Source organism: Patiria miniata, unplaced genomic scaffold (genome assembly GCF_015706575.1).
Source record: "Patiria miniata isolate m_02_andy unplaced genomic scaffold, ASM1570657v1 HiC_scaffold_6, whole genome shotgun sequence".
NCBI lineage: Eukaryota > Metazoa > Echinodermata > Asteroidea > Valvatida > Asterinidae > Patiria > Patiria miniata.
Window position 1 is genome coordinate 20,451,075 of NW_024037073.1, and position 16,439 is coordinate 20,467,513.

General features: G+C 40.6%; 1 protein-coding gene across 5 annotated transcripts; it reads left to right on the forward strand.

The window, feature by feature from the left end:
- The first annotated feature begins 66 nt into the window (after window positions 1-66).
- On the forward strand, window positions 67-16,396 carry LOC119743074. Of its 5 annotated transcripts, XR_005272962.1 has the most exons (8): window positions 256-268; window positions 1,120-1,121; window positions 3,896-4,080; window positions 5,686-5,843; window positions 13,893-13,941; window positions 14,257-14,320; window positions 14,569-14,604; window positions 16,360-16,396. XR_005272962.1 is itself a non-coding variant. In XM_038219419.1 (6 exons), the coding sequence occupies exons 1-4, from the start codon at window positions 177-179 to the stop codon at window positions 13,905-13,907; spliced, it is 450 nt and encodes a 149-aa protein (XP_038075347.1). In that variant the 5' UTR covers window positions 83-176; the 3' UTR covers window positions 13,908-13,941; window positions 14,569-14,604; window positions 16,360-16,395. The 5 variants fall into 5 exon arrangements, 1 of the variants encoding a protein (XP_038075347.1); XR_005272963.1 differs by lacking the exons at window positions 1,120-1,121; window positions 14,257-14,320 and adding an exon at window positions 14,381-14,427 and having other exon boundaries at window positions 67-268; window positions 16,360-16,393; XR_005272961.1 differs by lacking the exon at window positions 1,120-1,121 and having other exon boundaries at window positions 73-305.
- Window positions 16,397-16,439: the final 43 nt, after the last annotated feature.

The following is a 16,439-nucleotide window of genomic DNA, read 5'->3' on the forward strand; positions in this document are numbered from 1 at the left end:
ACAGCTACTCAGAAAGCGTGGGATGTCAAATAAGAAGAGACAAAAAGGTATTATTGAGCTTCCGTTACGGGAGACGCAGGCATCTCGTTAAAAAAAGAAGGATGCCAGTTCAATGATGAAGCTGCGAACCTGCGACGAAGGCCGAGGTTTCGAAACAGCTTGCATGTGAGGGACACATGAGGGCAGCATTCAACAACATAAACACGCGACTCTTGAAAATCTGGCGCTACGCCGTATTCTTCCGAGTGGCTGAAAACTTTCTTATTACGTCAGTATCAGTACTACAAGTTTGTTTTAATTATAAGGTAACATTAATTTGGTTGTTTTAATAGCTATTGGTGAAATCTGCATTATTTTATTTAGTGAAACGTACTGCAGAAGTAGCCGTCATGACTGCACTCCCGTAGACGCACGCACGTCACTGGCACTGCGTTTATCAATAGCGTCGTATCATTGTATCAAATTCGTTATGTGTGTTCGTGAAGAGTTTGAGATGCTGGAAAAAAAGTCCATACTGGGCCACCAGGCAAGATTACCATATGCGAAGTTCACTAATTTTCCTCTGTATTGACTAACAAGCCCCCAGATAGCAATTTCATGTCATCAAAGTCAATTTGAGCAGTGAGAAAATACAAGCATTTTCTTAGAAAACACTTCAAAATGCAGACATTTCCCACAGAACCGCTGCACAGTTGCCCCTAAACTCCACACAATACCTCATGACATACTCACGTAATATGCGCAGAACAAACATCGCTGGATTTTGTCGGGTTTTTTTTTGCTAAAATGATGAAAAATATGCCCTTTCCGCACTGACAACCTGACGTGCACGCATATGATCCAGCGATGATTTTCAGTTGCAAAAGAAATGATAGTATGCGCATGTGTACAAATGCAAGTACCGTACCTCCCGCGGCGCGCTCCGAGCGAACCGAAAAATCATCGCTGGATCATTCATATGTGTGCACGTTTCTAGTGTCAGATTTGCTCAGTGCGAAAAGGGCATATTTTTCATCATTTTAGCAAAAAAAAACGACAAAATCCAGCGATGTTTGTTCTGCGTATATTACGTGAGTATGTCATGAGGTATAGTACGGAGTTTAGGGGCAAACTGTGCAGTGGTTCTGTGGGAAATATCTGCATTTTGATGGATGTTTTTGTACTTAATTAGTGTTTTGTGCTGCAAACAATTTTGCGGGGTTCTTCATCTACGTGGAGCCTACGTGGAGCCTCATAGTTCTAGGAGTAAAACGTGAGATGTGCCCATTGTATTTTTCACAACACAAGTGAAAGCCCAACACAATGAAAGCCCAATGCTGATTGGCTGCTAAAAAAAATAAGTAACATATTTTATTTTTATCAGCCAATCAGCAGTGAGCTTTTACATTGCATCTAGCTTTCACATTTGCCATCTTGGTTTTTGAGTCTGTTTTCTGGTTGTCGTCGTCTTTTAGTTCTACCCCTTAATTTCCCTCATAAATCAAAAGCCTGCCCTCTTTCCACAAAATTAAAGTTTTGATAATAAAGAAGGTGTCATTACCACCTGTTCAGATGTGTCAAGAAATATCAGAATGTCACTTTTTAGTGTCATTTAGTTGGCTGTCTTGATGAGTCTTTCAAATATAGGGATGGGTCCTAAATGTAAGGATTACCCATAGGTATGTCATAGATAAAGGGCAGTGTTTTTAATATATGAAGAAAATTTGGGGGTAAAATGACGACGACAACGACAAAACGCAACACGAAAATAAAGATGGCGATCACCGCGCGATGGACTATGTGTACCATGAGCACACAAGTCGCGCTGCATGACACCAACTGGCCTGTAAACCGCGTAGGACAATCGTAATTTCTACCCCAAGAAACTTTTCAAAAATTGCCAAAAATGTGTCAAAACATTGAGAGAAGTCTGTTTAAGTTGACAATGTCATTTTTTAGAAATAAAAAACGTTCCTGATTCTAATTTGATAAAAACAAAACAGGGGCCCTACACTACACGATTGCCCTAATTTTTCCCTTCAGTGACCTATCAGCCATCAGAAAGTGATAATAGGCCTGTGTCCTAAACAGTCAGATTTAGCAGGGAAATGTTGAAGTAGGCCTGTATTTGAAATTGAGAAAACACAGAAATTTTCAGACCAGTCTCATACGGTTTGTGCTCAGGGTGAAAAGCGATGGCCAGATACGGGAATCTGTCCAACCCCAGCTCCAATGCTCATCGGCAATTCAACATGATATGAGCTGGTGGTAGTCCAAGTAACTTATCGCTTTTTCAACATTCAGACATGGTCTGGCAAGAAGGTCACCAGACCATGTCCGAATGTTAAAAGGGCGATAAGTTGGGTCCAAGTTACTCGGACTAAAGCTGAGGCACACATCTGTTTTTTGTCCAGCAACCAAAATATGGCAGAGGCTGTAAAAAATGGCCTCGGAAAAGCCATTGAAATCATTTTTTTTCTTCATATTTTAGTTTAATAAAGCTAGTTTGAGTAACACCAGCTCCAATGCTCATCAGGAATTCGACATATAGCGCTAAAACTGTGTTGTGCAGACACAGGAGTATATGAGAACATGGGAATCTTATGCTTTCAAGGTTTTGCCTCCTCTAGAGACCTTTATATTTTAATACTTATATTATTTTTTATTTCTGTCATGAAGAGGAAATTCATGTGTTTGAAATTGATACTAGATTCTAAGAGGCCCTAAAAACGGGACTCTCTGTATAGGTCTGTATCACAAAAATGGTCCCTTTCCCCTCTATTAATCCCAACCCAGATTGTGATACAGATACAGAGAGCCCTGTTTTTCAGGGCATCTTAGAATCTACAACATACTTTTAGCTCCGAGCAGCTCTATATGTCAAATTCCTGATGAGCATTGGAGCTGGAGTTACTCAAGCTAGTACTAAGCATTGTTCTGTTTCAAGTCAACCATTTGCTTCGTAAATGATTGCTGCATGGCGTGAAGTAAGTTTAATCTCATCTGGGTTTGGATAATAGGGGAAAAGGTAAAGTTTAGTATAGGCCAAATTTCACGGCCTCCGCCATTTTCCAACTGCTGGACAAAAACTAGATGTGCCTCCAGCTCTACATGTCAAATTCGTGATGAGCATTGGAGCTGGAGTTTCTCATCTCCATCTTGTATGGCAAGTTTTCAATACCTTAATTTTTGGGTCTCTCATAGACGGTATTGAGAGTCCCAAATTTTTGGACTAGAGTTTCTCAAGCTAGAGCTGGGGGAACAACTATTGGAAAGAGTTCCATACCTGGACATCACTTGACACCCGGTGCACAAACCCTATGAGACTGGTCTGATAAATTTGAAGTGTATTCTCAGTAAAAACTTCAATATTTTTCTTGCTAAATTTGACTTTTAACTTGTAATCCCTTTCTGATGGCTGATGGGTCACTGTGGGGAAATATTAGTGATGTCGATGCAATATGTATGGAATTCTTCCCCAACTATTTTTTCCCCAGCAGTCAGAAAATGGCGGAGGCCATGAACAACTGAAATTGTCTTTTTCCCCCATTATCCAAACCTAATTGAGATTAAACTCACCTAATACAATGCAGAACTCATCACAGAGCAAAGGATCGGCTTGAAACAGAACTAAACCGACTAAAAGATGGGGGGAAAATGATGATTTTGGTGGCTTTTCAGATAGAACCGTCGCGTCGCAGCTGTGTTGTGGCGACATTTACAGCGCACATCTGAAACTGGTATGGTAACCACATGTACATCATGCTGCATAGAGACATGAACACAATATGGTTACCATACTAGTTTCAGGTGCGTGTTGTGATTTCAAATTTCGACCCCTCCCCCTAGATATCCCACCGGTCATGGCTTCCAATAGTTTGCAACTGCTTTATGTGCAGTTTCTTTATATTTCCAGTGTGTTTTTGGTCCAACGTAATAACACCAAAATGGATGAGAAGCAGGGAGCAACTTCTGATGATGTCCCAACTGGGGAGGTAACGTCTACCACAGTTACGGAGGGTGATGTTGTCAAGATGCCAACAGATGTGGCCATCACTATGGATGCTATTCCCAATGAAGATAAAGAGGACAAATCCAAAGGTGACTTGTTATTCTTTTACTTGGTGAAGACGTTTGCCCCTTTGCCAGGTCAGCTAAGTGTAATCCCATTCATGTGATTTTGTCCATTCTTGCCAATTGCAAAACTTGATACTATATTCCAGTGGAATTCACTTTGCTGCAAAACAGTTTCATTGTTTTCCAGGTTGTTTTTTTAAATTGGGGGATCGAGGGTTCAATTTCATAAAAAATTGTCATTGTTGAACTGTCCAACTTGTTAATTTCTGATGAATGAATGCAAAGTTTACAAAGCCATTCATATCTTAAAACATTAATTCTTTGTGATTAATACAAAGCCCATTGAGAAAAGTTAAATAAAAATATCAAAATATTACGAGGCATCAAGTATCAAGTATCAGAAAACCTTACCAGCTCAAGTACCAGACTGGTGATAGTACAAATCATTGTTTGTGTTTGGTAGTGTTTAATTACGTACAAAAAGAATAGTTTACAAGTAATGAGTGATTCAGAGTGAAATGGGAGGAATATTATCGCAAGGTAAAATCTGGACTTTTCCATTTCACGAGGCAAAGCCAAGTGAATTGGGTGGGAAAGTCCAGATTTTACCAAGAGATAATATTTCCCCCATTTCACAATTTAAAGCCATTCATTATTTGTTATATATAACTGATTTATATATCCTTGTCATTTGATATATTTTAATTTTTTATTTCAATACAAAATTGGTGAAAACTGTATTTCTCTCTTCCAAACCACTCCTTCATGAAAATGTTTGAACTCAACTCTGTAGCGCTGGCTCTTTGGAGCAACACGCGCCGCGCGCAATGCTGAACGCACAACGTACCAGCATACATTTGCACACAAATACAGCTTCATGGAACAAGAATGATCCTTCGCTTGTACCCCCGCCCTGCAAACAGGACGCTGGGATACTCTGATGAGCTTCACAGAATCTTGTGAAGGAAGTGGCCTATGACCTAAGTATAAAGCATCTGGCTGCAGCTGTTCAAGACCGCAGTTAAACAATGTGGCAAATGCTATCCGAAAATTCTCGTAGAACTGCTCATATTCCATACCGGATGTGATTTCTGTTTCATTGCGGACCATGTGGACAAAATTTTGAGCGTCGCATAATGCAGTCGTTCGTGATGCGAAACGGAGCCTGAGCGAGTGATGGGAATTGTAAATTTACGGGGAAAAAACATCTCTAAACTGGAAAAAAGAGTAATGAATCAGTCTTAATGGCCTTTTCAAACCTTACAGGGTCATGACCTTCATGACGCGCAGGTCACTAGTCACGCAAAATCCAACCAATCAGAGCGTGAATTCATCAGAGTATCCCAGCGTCCTGTTTGCAGGGCGGGGGGTACGAGCGAAGACATTCATATTTTGTAGCATTCATTTTTCAATTATCCATGGGTACGTTACAGTGTATATGAAGACTATTAAACTTTGGAATGCTTTTTATTCAAAGATTGAAGTTTATTGAATTGATTTTCTTGTGCAGTGTCTCACTTGAAAACTTATAATTAAACCTAGAAATATCTCATGCTTAAAAAAAATCAAAGTAACTTGATTTTATCTGATTGGAATTGGTCTTTTAATTTGTTTTTTTTTGTCTATCAGGTCTTGACCCACAAGATAACCATTCCACCATCACCTCTGACGGACCGGTGACTGGCGCTGCCATAACGGATCCTTATCACTGTCTGACACAACAGCACTTCACCTCAGAGATCTTTAAGATTGAGATCCAAAACCTCCCAAGACATTTTGGATTTGCGGTGAGTTTGCTCTCTAAGCACTCAACTCTCGATAATGATAATACAGTTTGTGCTCTATTAAGAGTTTATGATGTTCTCCATGGTGAGGATTTCTCAGGGTCTTTTTGTAATTTTGTATAACAGAATTTAAAGGCCATTGGATGAATTTCACTGAAACCTGGAAATATCCTAGCCTCATGTCTATATGAAAGTAATGGTAAACTGCATGTAGAAAGTTGTAATCTTTTTTCCAGTGCACTTTTTACATTGCCTGTATACTTTAATAGTTTTTTCTACTGTTGCTGTGATATCGCTTTAGGTATTTCACATTTACAGCTTTGTGATTTTCTGTGCAACTTGTGAAACTAAAATTCATTGCATTGAAAATGTACATGTACACGTAGCAGCTTGTTGTTGAAGTATCTGACTGACTGCCTGTGCCTCGTGCACAATGAACAAAGAGTCACATCAACCTCAACCAAAACACTTTGTAACTTTTCGTCCTTAAACAGCAGTGACTCTGAAGTTCCAGCTCATGACATCACTGCCCCACTCACAGAGTTGTAATGACTCGAGTCAATGACTCGACTCGAGTCCGACTCGAATCACAAATTTTGGTGACTCGACTTGACTCGAGTCCCTAAGGGCAAATGACTCGACTTGACTCGAGTCCCTCATCAGAAGACTCGACTCGACTCGAGCGAAGGCTAATAAGAGTCCCAAAAATAAAAGCACAACTTTGCGAAAAGTATTTGCAATGACTTACGGTGCAAAATTTAGACTCAATTCGCTTTGCGAATAGCACTCTTGTACAAATATACAATGTGATTCTAGAACGCACAAAATACTATCCAGGAACCAGATTTGTAAACACATTTTCTAATTGGCTGTTTCATCATTGGTTTTGGGCGATTTCTTATTAAAGCTCTTGGATTCGAATGCTGGCTAAACTTGTGGCCTCCTTTCATAAATGTTGGTATAAAGTGTTCAAATAATCGTGACTCGAATTGACTCGAGCTAAATATTTGACTCGACTCGACTCGACTCGACCTTTCGGCCTAATGACTCGACTCGACTCGAGTCACTTCTTTAAAATGACTCGACTCAACTCGAGTCACTTCTTTAAAATGACTCGACTCGACTCGAGTCGCAAAAATCAGTGACTCGTTACCACTCTGCCCACTCATGAATATGGAACTTGGCACTTTCTTAAAAATATTTCAAAGCCTGGATCATCGCAACCCTTCATGAACTAAAACCTCAAAATCTGTTTCAAACGCACTTGAGTACATGTATCTGCAGTGGAAAATGTAGGGTATCAATGTAGATGTAGGGTATAAATGTAGATGTTTGTGCCAATTCATGTAGATTTTCACACAGACAAAGTTTAAAAACAAACTTGCTCATTTAAAGGCACACAAAAACCTCATTTAAGTAACAGTTAACATGTACATAAGTATGCAGTTTTGTAATCCATTTGCCTAGACATTCATTTTCAAGTGTTTCTGAGCCAAGAATATAAGATTTGCTGTGATCTGGCAGATGCAAGATCATGAAGATAGGCGCAGATACAAGTGGCGCTTTCAGCGTGCTCAATGCATGTTCCTGTGCCTCTTCCCATTTCACATGATTTGGTTTTCATTTCTTAGGCCCCCCCCCCCCCCAAAAAAAGTCTCCGGTTTGTGGTATGGAGCTTGCCCAAAAAGTGGTGCGGCGACGCGGCTTTTTTTTTTGCTTCAAATGTCAGCTGATGACTGCAAATGGTGCCCGACTAAACTTAGTGCAAATATATGGGAGTCCATAGAGGCCATATAAAGCTTATTCTCGATCATAACCCCATCTAAAAACATGTTAAAATTGTGCAGAAGCAGGATTCCAGTCAAACCAGTGAGTTTGGCGGTTTTGAGACATCTTTTTTTATTGAAAAAAAAAAACTTTTTCATTTTGCCGACGCGCATGGCTACGGCGACGCGTGCGCATACCAGAAACCGGAGACTTTTTTTTTTGGCCTTAGTCAGATCTGTAATTGGCACTGCAATGGCTGAAAAGTTTGGAATGAATTTACAATAGTAATTCACAAGGCCCATAAGTGATCTAACTTCCTTTTTCATTCTTGGACGAGATGCATTCAGGATTTTTGTGATCTTTTCCGGCTGTGGCTTTACAACACCGTTTCCTACAATGTGCCCTAGAAAATCAAGGGAATCATATCCAGCCATACATTTCATTGGTTAAGCAGTCAAATTTCCTTGCGCAAGGGGTTCAAAACATCTGAATTATTTTGATGCGTTGCTCCCAAGTATCCGTGTATATCAGAATATCATCAATGAAATTCACGACATGCTGTATGTTTTCCAGCAATTTTCTCATCATGCGTGTGAAAGTAGCCGGTGCATTTACCGTTCCGAGAGGTAACACAGTGAATCAGTACAAACCCTGGGAGGTAATGAATGTAGTCTTATCTTTGCCTGCGTCGGCAATCGGTATTTGCCAGTACCCTTTTCGCGGTGCCTACTCGTGCCATGAGGTTTTTTTGATTTCGGATTGGTTCAGGATCGAAAACGGTGACTCTGTTTAGTTTCCGAAAATCTACGCAAAACCGATTTGTGCCGTCTTTCTTTCGCACTAGAACGATGTTTGAGGCGTACTTCGACTCTGATTTTTCGACAACACCGAGTTTGATCATGGTATCGATTTCCTTCTTGATTACATCTTGAGTTGAAAATGGTACCAGATATGCTTTGGAGTAGATTGGGTTATCCGTTGTGAGTTTGACATTATACTCAATGAGATCTGTGCAACCAGGAAGATGGGTTAAGACGTTGGCGTATTCTGCGAGCGTTTCCGTCAGTTGCTGTTTCTGTGCTACTGTTCGAGTCTCACAGATCTGCACATCTTACCAAGTTTCAGTTCGTGTTTTCGGTAGTAGTTTTACCTCCATCATTCCTTCTTCGATCTCGTCATCGATTACTCTGTGGCTAACGTGGGTGAGACTTGCCGCGGCATGGATGATTTCTGGTGCGTTTTGGGTTTCTGATCGAACTATGTACTTTTTGAGGAGATTTATGTGAAATGTACGCAGCTTACCGTTCATCTCGATACAATGTCACGTTGTGCAACTTTCTGTAATACAGGAAAAGACCCTTTCCATTGCATGAGTAATTTGTTTGCGTCAGTTGGCAGGACAACTAATACTCGGTGGCCGGTATCAAACTTTCGATCTCAAGTACGCGCGTCGTAGTATTTCTTATAGCGAGTACTGGACTTCGCGAGTTCTTCTCAAGCTAGTTCGCAAGTAGACTCTAGCCGTTCACACAAGTCTATGACATATTGGTAAGTTGTCTTTACCTCTTCATCTAATTCTTCTCCAGTCCATAACTCTCTGAGGATAGTAAGAGGACCTCGTACTGAACGACCGTACATGAGCTCAAAGGGAGAGTACCCCATGCTCTCTTGTGGAGATTCTCAGTAAGCAAACAACAACGCAGGGATATACCAATCCCAATCACGAGGTCTCTCACTGCACATGCGCCTTAACATTCGTTTCAGTGTACCATTGAATTTCTCAACAAGTCCATTACAGATTGGATGGTAGGGTGTTGTTTGCAGTTGTTTCATTAACATAAGTCTGCCTATTTCTTTCATTAGATCCGAGGTGAATGGTGCGCCCATATCTGATAGCATTTCATTTGGATCGCCCATTGGAGTGAAGATTTCAAACAAAGCTTCCACTACGCGTTCTGTTTCAATCCTAGGTAGGGCTACGGCTACCAGATAGCGCGTTGCATAGTCGACCAAAGTCAGAATGTATCTATTGCCTCGTTCCGTGATGGCGTGAATTGGTCCTATTAAGTCTATGGCTACTCGTCTAAATGGCGTATTTATTAAAGGTATTCTACCTAGAGTAACCTTGCCGACACAACCTTTCGCGACCGTTCTTTGGCATATGTCACAGGAAACGCAGTATCTTCGGATGTCGCCTTGCACGCCTGGCCAAAAGAAATTTGCAAGTACGCGGTCTGTTGTTTTCTTGATACCGAGATGCCCTGCCATGGTGAAATTGTGTGCATGCCTCAATACCTTCGAGTGCATTTTCTTTGGGAGTACCAACTGTGTGATTACACGATAGTTTTCTGTCGATGGTGAAGCCAATTCATGGTAGAGTAATCCGTCCGAGATGAAATACCTAGTTTCGTTATCCTTACCAGTTCGTCGGCTTTGACCTGTTTCCGCGAGGGTCAATAGCTTTTCCAACAACGGATTTTCATGTTGCGCTTTAATTATTTCCGTACGAGATTCGGAGAGATTTTGCACTTCGAGAAATTTAAGATGACGCAAGTTCGTGACTTTCTTTAGCTTTTGCGCTCTTGTCTCAACTGCAGCTGTTTTCTCGTCGCAAGGGCTTTGGCATTTCTGTTCCGGTGTGTCATTTCATTTACCTGACCAACTGGGATCAGGATCACGCGGGTCTCTAACACCTGTTATGTTTCCCTATAAGATCGTACAAGGGATTTGGCATACACAATGAATTCACGGTTCCTACAAAATACAGCGAATCTATTTCAATACGCGCGACTGAAACATTCCGTGTACTGTCTAGAAGAACACACTTTTGTTTTGTCTCCAACATTTGTTCCTTCTTAACTAAACTCTGTTTGACGACAACCGTACTACATCCGCTATCACGGAGAACCTTAACCGTTTAGTTGCCTTACTGGAATTTGATTACCGATTGTACACGCGACACTAATCATGGGGACTTCATGCCCACAAGACAGTTTCAAGTTTTCTCCTATTTGACCTGCACATTCGCATAGTGATGACTTTTTGGTTATGCACCCAGCAACTTCTTGTATCTTGCCCTGTTTCTTCGTCGGTTCGTTCTGTTACTTGCAGATTGCAGATTGAGCTAGATAGCCCTATGAACAAGAACAATAGAAGCACTATCAAACTAATCCTAGCGCAAGTGCGTTTGTGAGGGGAGATTCCAGAAATACCTAACAGCTTGGTTTCATGTGACTTAGTGCGTGTTACATAATCGCCAACATGACATGACAATCTGTCTATAGGCATCGCAATTTGGGCTTCTCAATGCACGCTGCCTAGCAAGGGCTTCCATAAACCACCTTGAACATCTATCGTGTATAACCACACACCTGAGACTACCGGCTTTTCTCAATTTGTTTTTTCATTTCCCGGACGAGCCCCCATTTGTTACATTCCCTGGTTTGCTCCTCCCCAAGAAATATAACCCTCAGTAGTCTGGTACACCGTCACACAAAATAAATTGTCAATTCACTCGAATGAATTGACAATTTATTTTGTGTGACGGGTGTACCAGACTTCTGAGGGTCATATTTCTTGCGGAGGGGCAAACCAGGGAATGTGACACTGATAGTTGGTTACCATCTGTTCTTGGCCTGCACATTACTGAGGACACAGGAAGTATTGACAATTCCCTACTTTAAAGTAAAATACGTTTCTATTCTTGATAATATGCTGTGAACTTTTCTCGTTACCAGTAAGGTGTTTCACGGTAATATGCGCCAATCACAAGATGGAATTTTTGCAGATGAAAATCAAATTAGGTTTCGCCCTTCTCCGACGTATATACACTGTTTACTCGGTGTGTTAAGGGCCTGTCACATTATATGTGATCTCATAGGAGACCTTACGGCGACCAAAAATATTTCATAAATTTAACAATCGCAGCGAGGACACAAGAAAATGACATCTTTCTGTATCAAAGAAGCTCAAGCTATGCTCATACTGTGCTCTTTCCACGCTTACGATGCGCTCAACTTGCTCTCTATGCACCCCTGTCAAGCTCAATTACTTGATCTAGTCGCTGCGCTGTCACTGCACTCTTACTACGCTCTGCTCCCTGTTGATACGTCCTAGTAGCTCGCGTCGCGCTCTCTATCCGACCAAAATACGCTCATTTGACGTCACTTGCGCTGTATAAATACCACGACAAAACGGTCAATACACAGTCCAGTTTCAAAATTATTCTACAAGTTCACCGCATTCGAGTTACTTTCTCATGGAGACTACATCGACTGTCTTGCGCCTAGGCTGCCTCAATGCCACTTCAATGTCGCACGATTCATGCTCGCACAGCGCCCGAGTTGCATCATTGCGGCATCCTGGCCAGAGCGCAGAGGTGTTGCGATTGTTTTGGGCATGTTCAAAGACCTTGGCACTCATCGAAGACCATTAAGACCCTCCGGCGCCCATCTGGTGACCTATGTAGTTGTCGCTGTGATCTAGTAGTTGTTTTTGAGCCCCAGCTATTTTTCAAGGACGCAGTAAGAGCGCACATAAGATTGCAGACAGTGTGACAGGGGCTTTACCTCCCAAGAGAAAGTTGCCTCATACACGAACATCAATGCGTTGTGTACCACGTGTGCAAGCACTGAGAAAAAGGAACATTGTTCTTGACAGCTTTCCAGTGACTGCTGACTCGCTGTGTGTTGTGCATGCCCTTGTCTTGGTGGCTTGCTGCTGCTTGGCCTGGCAGCATGGTGCTCTTGGTCATTTTCTGCCTGCATGTGGAATCACATGAAGCTCAATCTGCTTCCCTGGCTGCAATGGTCGGCTGGGATTCCGTCTTGGGAAGCAACGACAGCACAGTTTGAGGAATGAGAAAGCCTTGACTACAGCTGCACGACAGTCAGCGTTAGTCAGCACTGTAGACGAGGGAATTAATTGAGCTATTGATAAGTTTGAAGATTTTCTGCAAGTTCTAGATATTCAATAGCTTGGGCAGGCAAAGTATAAGTTGTTCCCAGGGTATAAATAATTGCAGCTGAAACGTTCAGTGGGTTCAGAATGAAAAAAAAATGGCAGTATTGATGATAACCATACAGAGGACCTTGCCTACTCGCTTGGGACAATTTGGCAACTGTGCTGATTGCTTGCACACTTTAACTACTACAAAGATGTACAAAGCAAGAGTGGCTACTAAACAGGTAGTGTTGGTAACAAAATTAATCCAAAAAAATGATGTCTTTAAAGACAGTCTCTGGCAACAATATCGGAATCACACCAACAGTAATTGTTGGCACCCAGAGTCCTGCTGATATCTTTGCTGCTCGTGATTTAGAGGCTTTTTCCTTGAATGTCAGAGGATTGCGCACTGCAGAGAATCTCTCAGCTGCTATGATCACTACAAAAAAACTGGAAACAGCACCAAACATGTATTTGACACTCTGGAATGCTTTGTACACTTTGGATGAACACAATACAAATATAAATTGATTTCAGCTTTGTTTGTTTTGGATTTCAGCGTTTTTCCCTCACTTGCCGTGTACAAAAGTATAGGAGATTTCAAAATTTCAGCTTTTGTACACCTTTTTCAGCTGTTTTCAGCTATTTTTATCAGTGGTCAATCACACCCCTGAATAGTCCAGAAAATGTTGCCTCATTTTTCTTGAGAATCAATTGAAACTCAGCAAACTTTGGGCCAACTTTTGAAATAAACTTCCTTTCCACGCACAAAAATCCCAAAGATTAAAAGGGGGGGGGGGGAGTTGGTAAAACAAATGTTTACAAACAAAAAGCAAAAAAAATGAACACAAAACCAAAACTTCACAATTCATAAGCTGCTCGAATGAGACTCGCACCAACAATCTCCTGCTTCCTAGTGCAGATGTCTCAACTACTTGACCATCAGGCTTGCTGGGGTTGGCTGGCTGGTCCCAATCTGATATAGCAGGTGCCACAATCAATGAGTTTAATTAATTGTTTACGTAGGGGAGTTGTGAATGTGAATACCTGGTTTTGCCCTTCACCAATGTAAATTTGAATGCACTGTATATTCAGTGCTGTCTGAGAGCTTACGAGCAAAGATTCTGCCAGCTTGCTTGGGTGGGATATGAACCCATGACCTCCTGCTTACTAGTGCAGACATCTTAACCACTCAATAACAGAGCTTGCAAAGGTTAGTGGGCCAGTTTGAATCTTGTGCATATATAGCTTTGGTTACCACAAGAAATTCACAAGCCTGTTGGAGTGGGATTCGAACCCACACCTTCATGTTTAATAGTGCACTCTTCATTTGATTGACAGGAAGAACCACAGTAGGATGGCATGTGAGTTGGAGCCAATTAAGCCATCGGTGAGTAAGCTAGGTGACAAATATTTGTTGATAAAAATATAGATTTTATTTAAATTTATTTGTAGTATTGTGAATGATTCTATGAATTTCAATCTGAATGATAGTTCACTTTGGCACATAGTGTTAGGTTAGCTTGACTGGTGTGATCTTTGAACTCGGGTAGATAGATAGAGTCAACTTACTTGTACTAAATTAATATTTCAACCTGGATTTCTTGTTAGATAAACTACACAGCATGTGAATCTTTTGTGGGGTAAATATTCCTGATATTGGAGATGTCTGATTTGTATTCATTGTTTGTTTGCCCACTCACAGCCAGTATTGGAGAGTTATCGCAACAAGTGTGAGTTTACCATCGGCAAGGGTGTAGATGGCATCGGTGAGTGAAACTGGCATTTATTTTTATTAATCCAATCTCTTCATTTTTTGTGTGTATCAGCTCCGTTCACAAGTACCCCTTCGCCTGGATATAAAGTGTGCACACAGGTACGTTATAAAAACCGCAACAGAAAGTTTCAGGATTTTTTTCAGTTATCCCCCTAATTTCTTGTCAGGTCTTCATGAAACTTAGCCCTGGATAAATTGTGCAAACGTTTCAGTTTCATGTCTTATTATTTTCATTGACAGATAACACTGTTGGTTTCCGGCTTGGTGCTTACAAAGGTAAGTATTTCCTCTGAAGTTTCCTTTTTGCTAAAGCAAAGATCAGCTTTTATGTTAGATTGGATCGGCTGTCGAGGGGCGTGGCCTATTAGTAGCTACTGCTGATCAATGCAAACCAATCAGAATGCAACACACAGAAAGATTGACAGGTGTACATATTGTGCATTGTCTAATATGTCTGTCAGGAATTAATTATTGAAAAGAAAGAAACAAGCCACAAAAGACTTAAACCCTTGTCATCCCCTTTGCTAACCAATATGTTGGCTTACTTTTGTGGCATGAATATTGAGAGTATATGTTTGTACTTTCAACATTGACCAGCAAGCTCTTTTACTCAGTAGGGATTTTTCAACAATTACATTTGTACAAGCAAGAATTAGGTTTTAAATAAAAACATTCAGGAAAATCACTGTTTGTTTAAATGTTGCTAGTGAACACTTTTATTTATTTTATCACTGATCTTGCTTTTACACGCAAATTTGTTTGTCCTATAAAAAGGACGTGACTTTTAGAAACATGGTTTGCCCTGCAATTTTTTTTCTCAAGTATTACTAGGTATCAGAAAGACGTATGAGCTCAAACACCGATTTGGTGATAGTACATTTCTGTATTATTTGTGTTTAGAGTTTTAAATTACACAAGGAAATCGCAGCTTTAATGAACATATAAAAAGCAGCAATTCCTTGGATACTGTGCAAATTAAGGTTCATCTTGTATGATGCTAACTTTGCAACGACATTCATATTTTACAGCATTGATTTTTCAATTACCCAAATTTGAAGTACCCTTGAGTCCATCTAAAAGAAATATTAGAATATTGCTTTGCATTTAAACATCATACAGACATGGAGCTCATAATGTAATACAACAGACTAGTGGTGCTACACAGATTATGTACAATTATAGAGCATGCAAGTCTCGCCAGTTCACATTCACTTTTCATGTGAACATCTTGGTTCCAAACACTGACTAGTCTAGCCACAGACTCCCGTGTTTGAATTCACCCAATTCACCCGGTGAATGGAAGTGGAGGTCCACATTTTTTTCAATTTACTATAGTAATCAACTTGCAATAGTTTTTGAATGTGTTGTAAATTGGAAAGATTTTTTTCTTGTTCAGAACCCATTCTTTGCCCTTGACTGGATAAACCTAGTAAAATCACCTAGGTTTTTGAGGTCAACTTGCACGCTGTATTGACAGAAGTGGAGTACAAATTGCTGACTTTAACTATCAACTACATTTTTTTCCAGCTAGTAGCTGTGTAGACACCTTTAATACACCAGACTTAAATCCCATACTGTACATCTAAAGCCTACAATGGTCTCGTATATTATATCTGTGCTCTGCAGCAAAACATCTATTCAATTGGATTTCTCCTTGCTATAGATAGAATTCAAGAAAGGTTGAACAAAAATTCTGCACTTTATTTGGTCTGCAAAAAGTATTTTCCACATTGTGCTACAAGTATGCACAAAGATTGGTGTAATGTATTTGGAATCAGATGCTCCTAATGCATAACTTGCAACTTTGTTGATCTGTTACTTAGGCTGTGTCTGAAACGGGCTTCTAGAGCTATGGCTACGGCTATTGTCAGATTGTTCCCATGTAATTGTTATGGGTGAAGACCTAGACAATAGCCATAGACATCTCACTTGCTCATATCAGACTTTAATATACCTTAAAAAAAATACCATTTTAATCTTTTTTCTTCTTTAATTGGAGTTGGTTTTTTAATCTGTTCATTTGTGCATCAGGTCTTGACCCACAAGATGACCATTCCACCAGCACCTCTGATGTACCGGTGACTGGCGCTGCCATAACAGATCCTTATCAC

Bases quoted from the DNA above. Each gene is read 5' to 3' on its own strand.
- LOC119743074 (XM_038219419.1), top strand. From the start codon at position 177: ATGAGGGCAGCATTCAACAACATAAACACGCGACTCTTGAAAATCTGG. The intron at 269-3,895 runs GTCAGTATCAGT...TTATATTTCCAG, and splicing joins GCTGAAAACTTTCTTATTAC to TGTGTTTTTGGTCCAACGTA. The intron at 4,081-5,685 runs GTGACTTGTTAT...TTTGTCTATCAG, and splicing joins TAAAGAGGACAAATCCAAAG to GTCTTGACCCACAAGATAAC.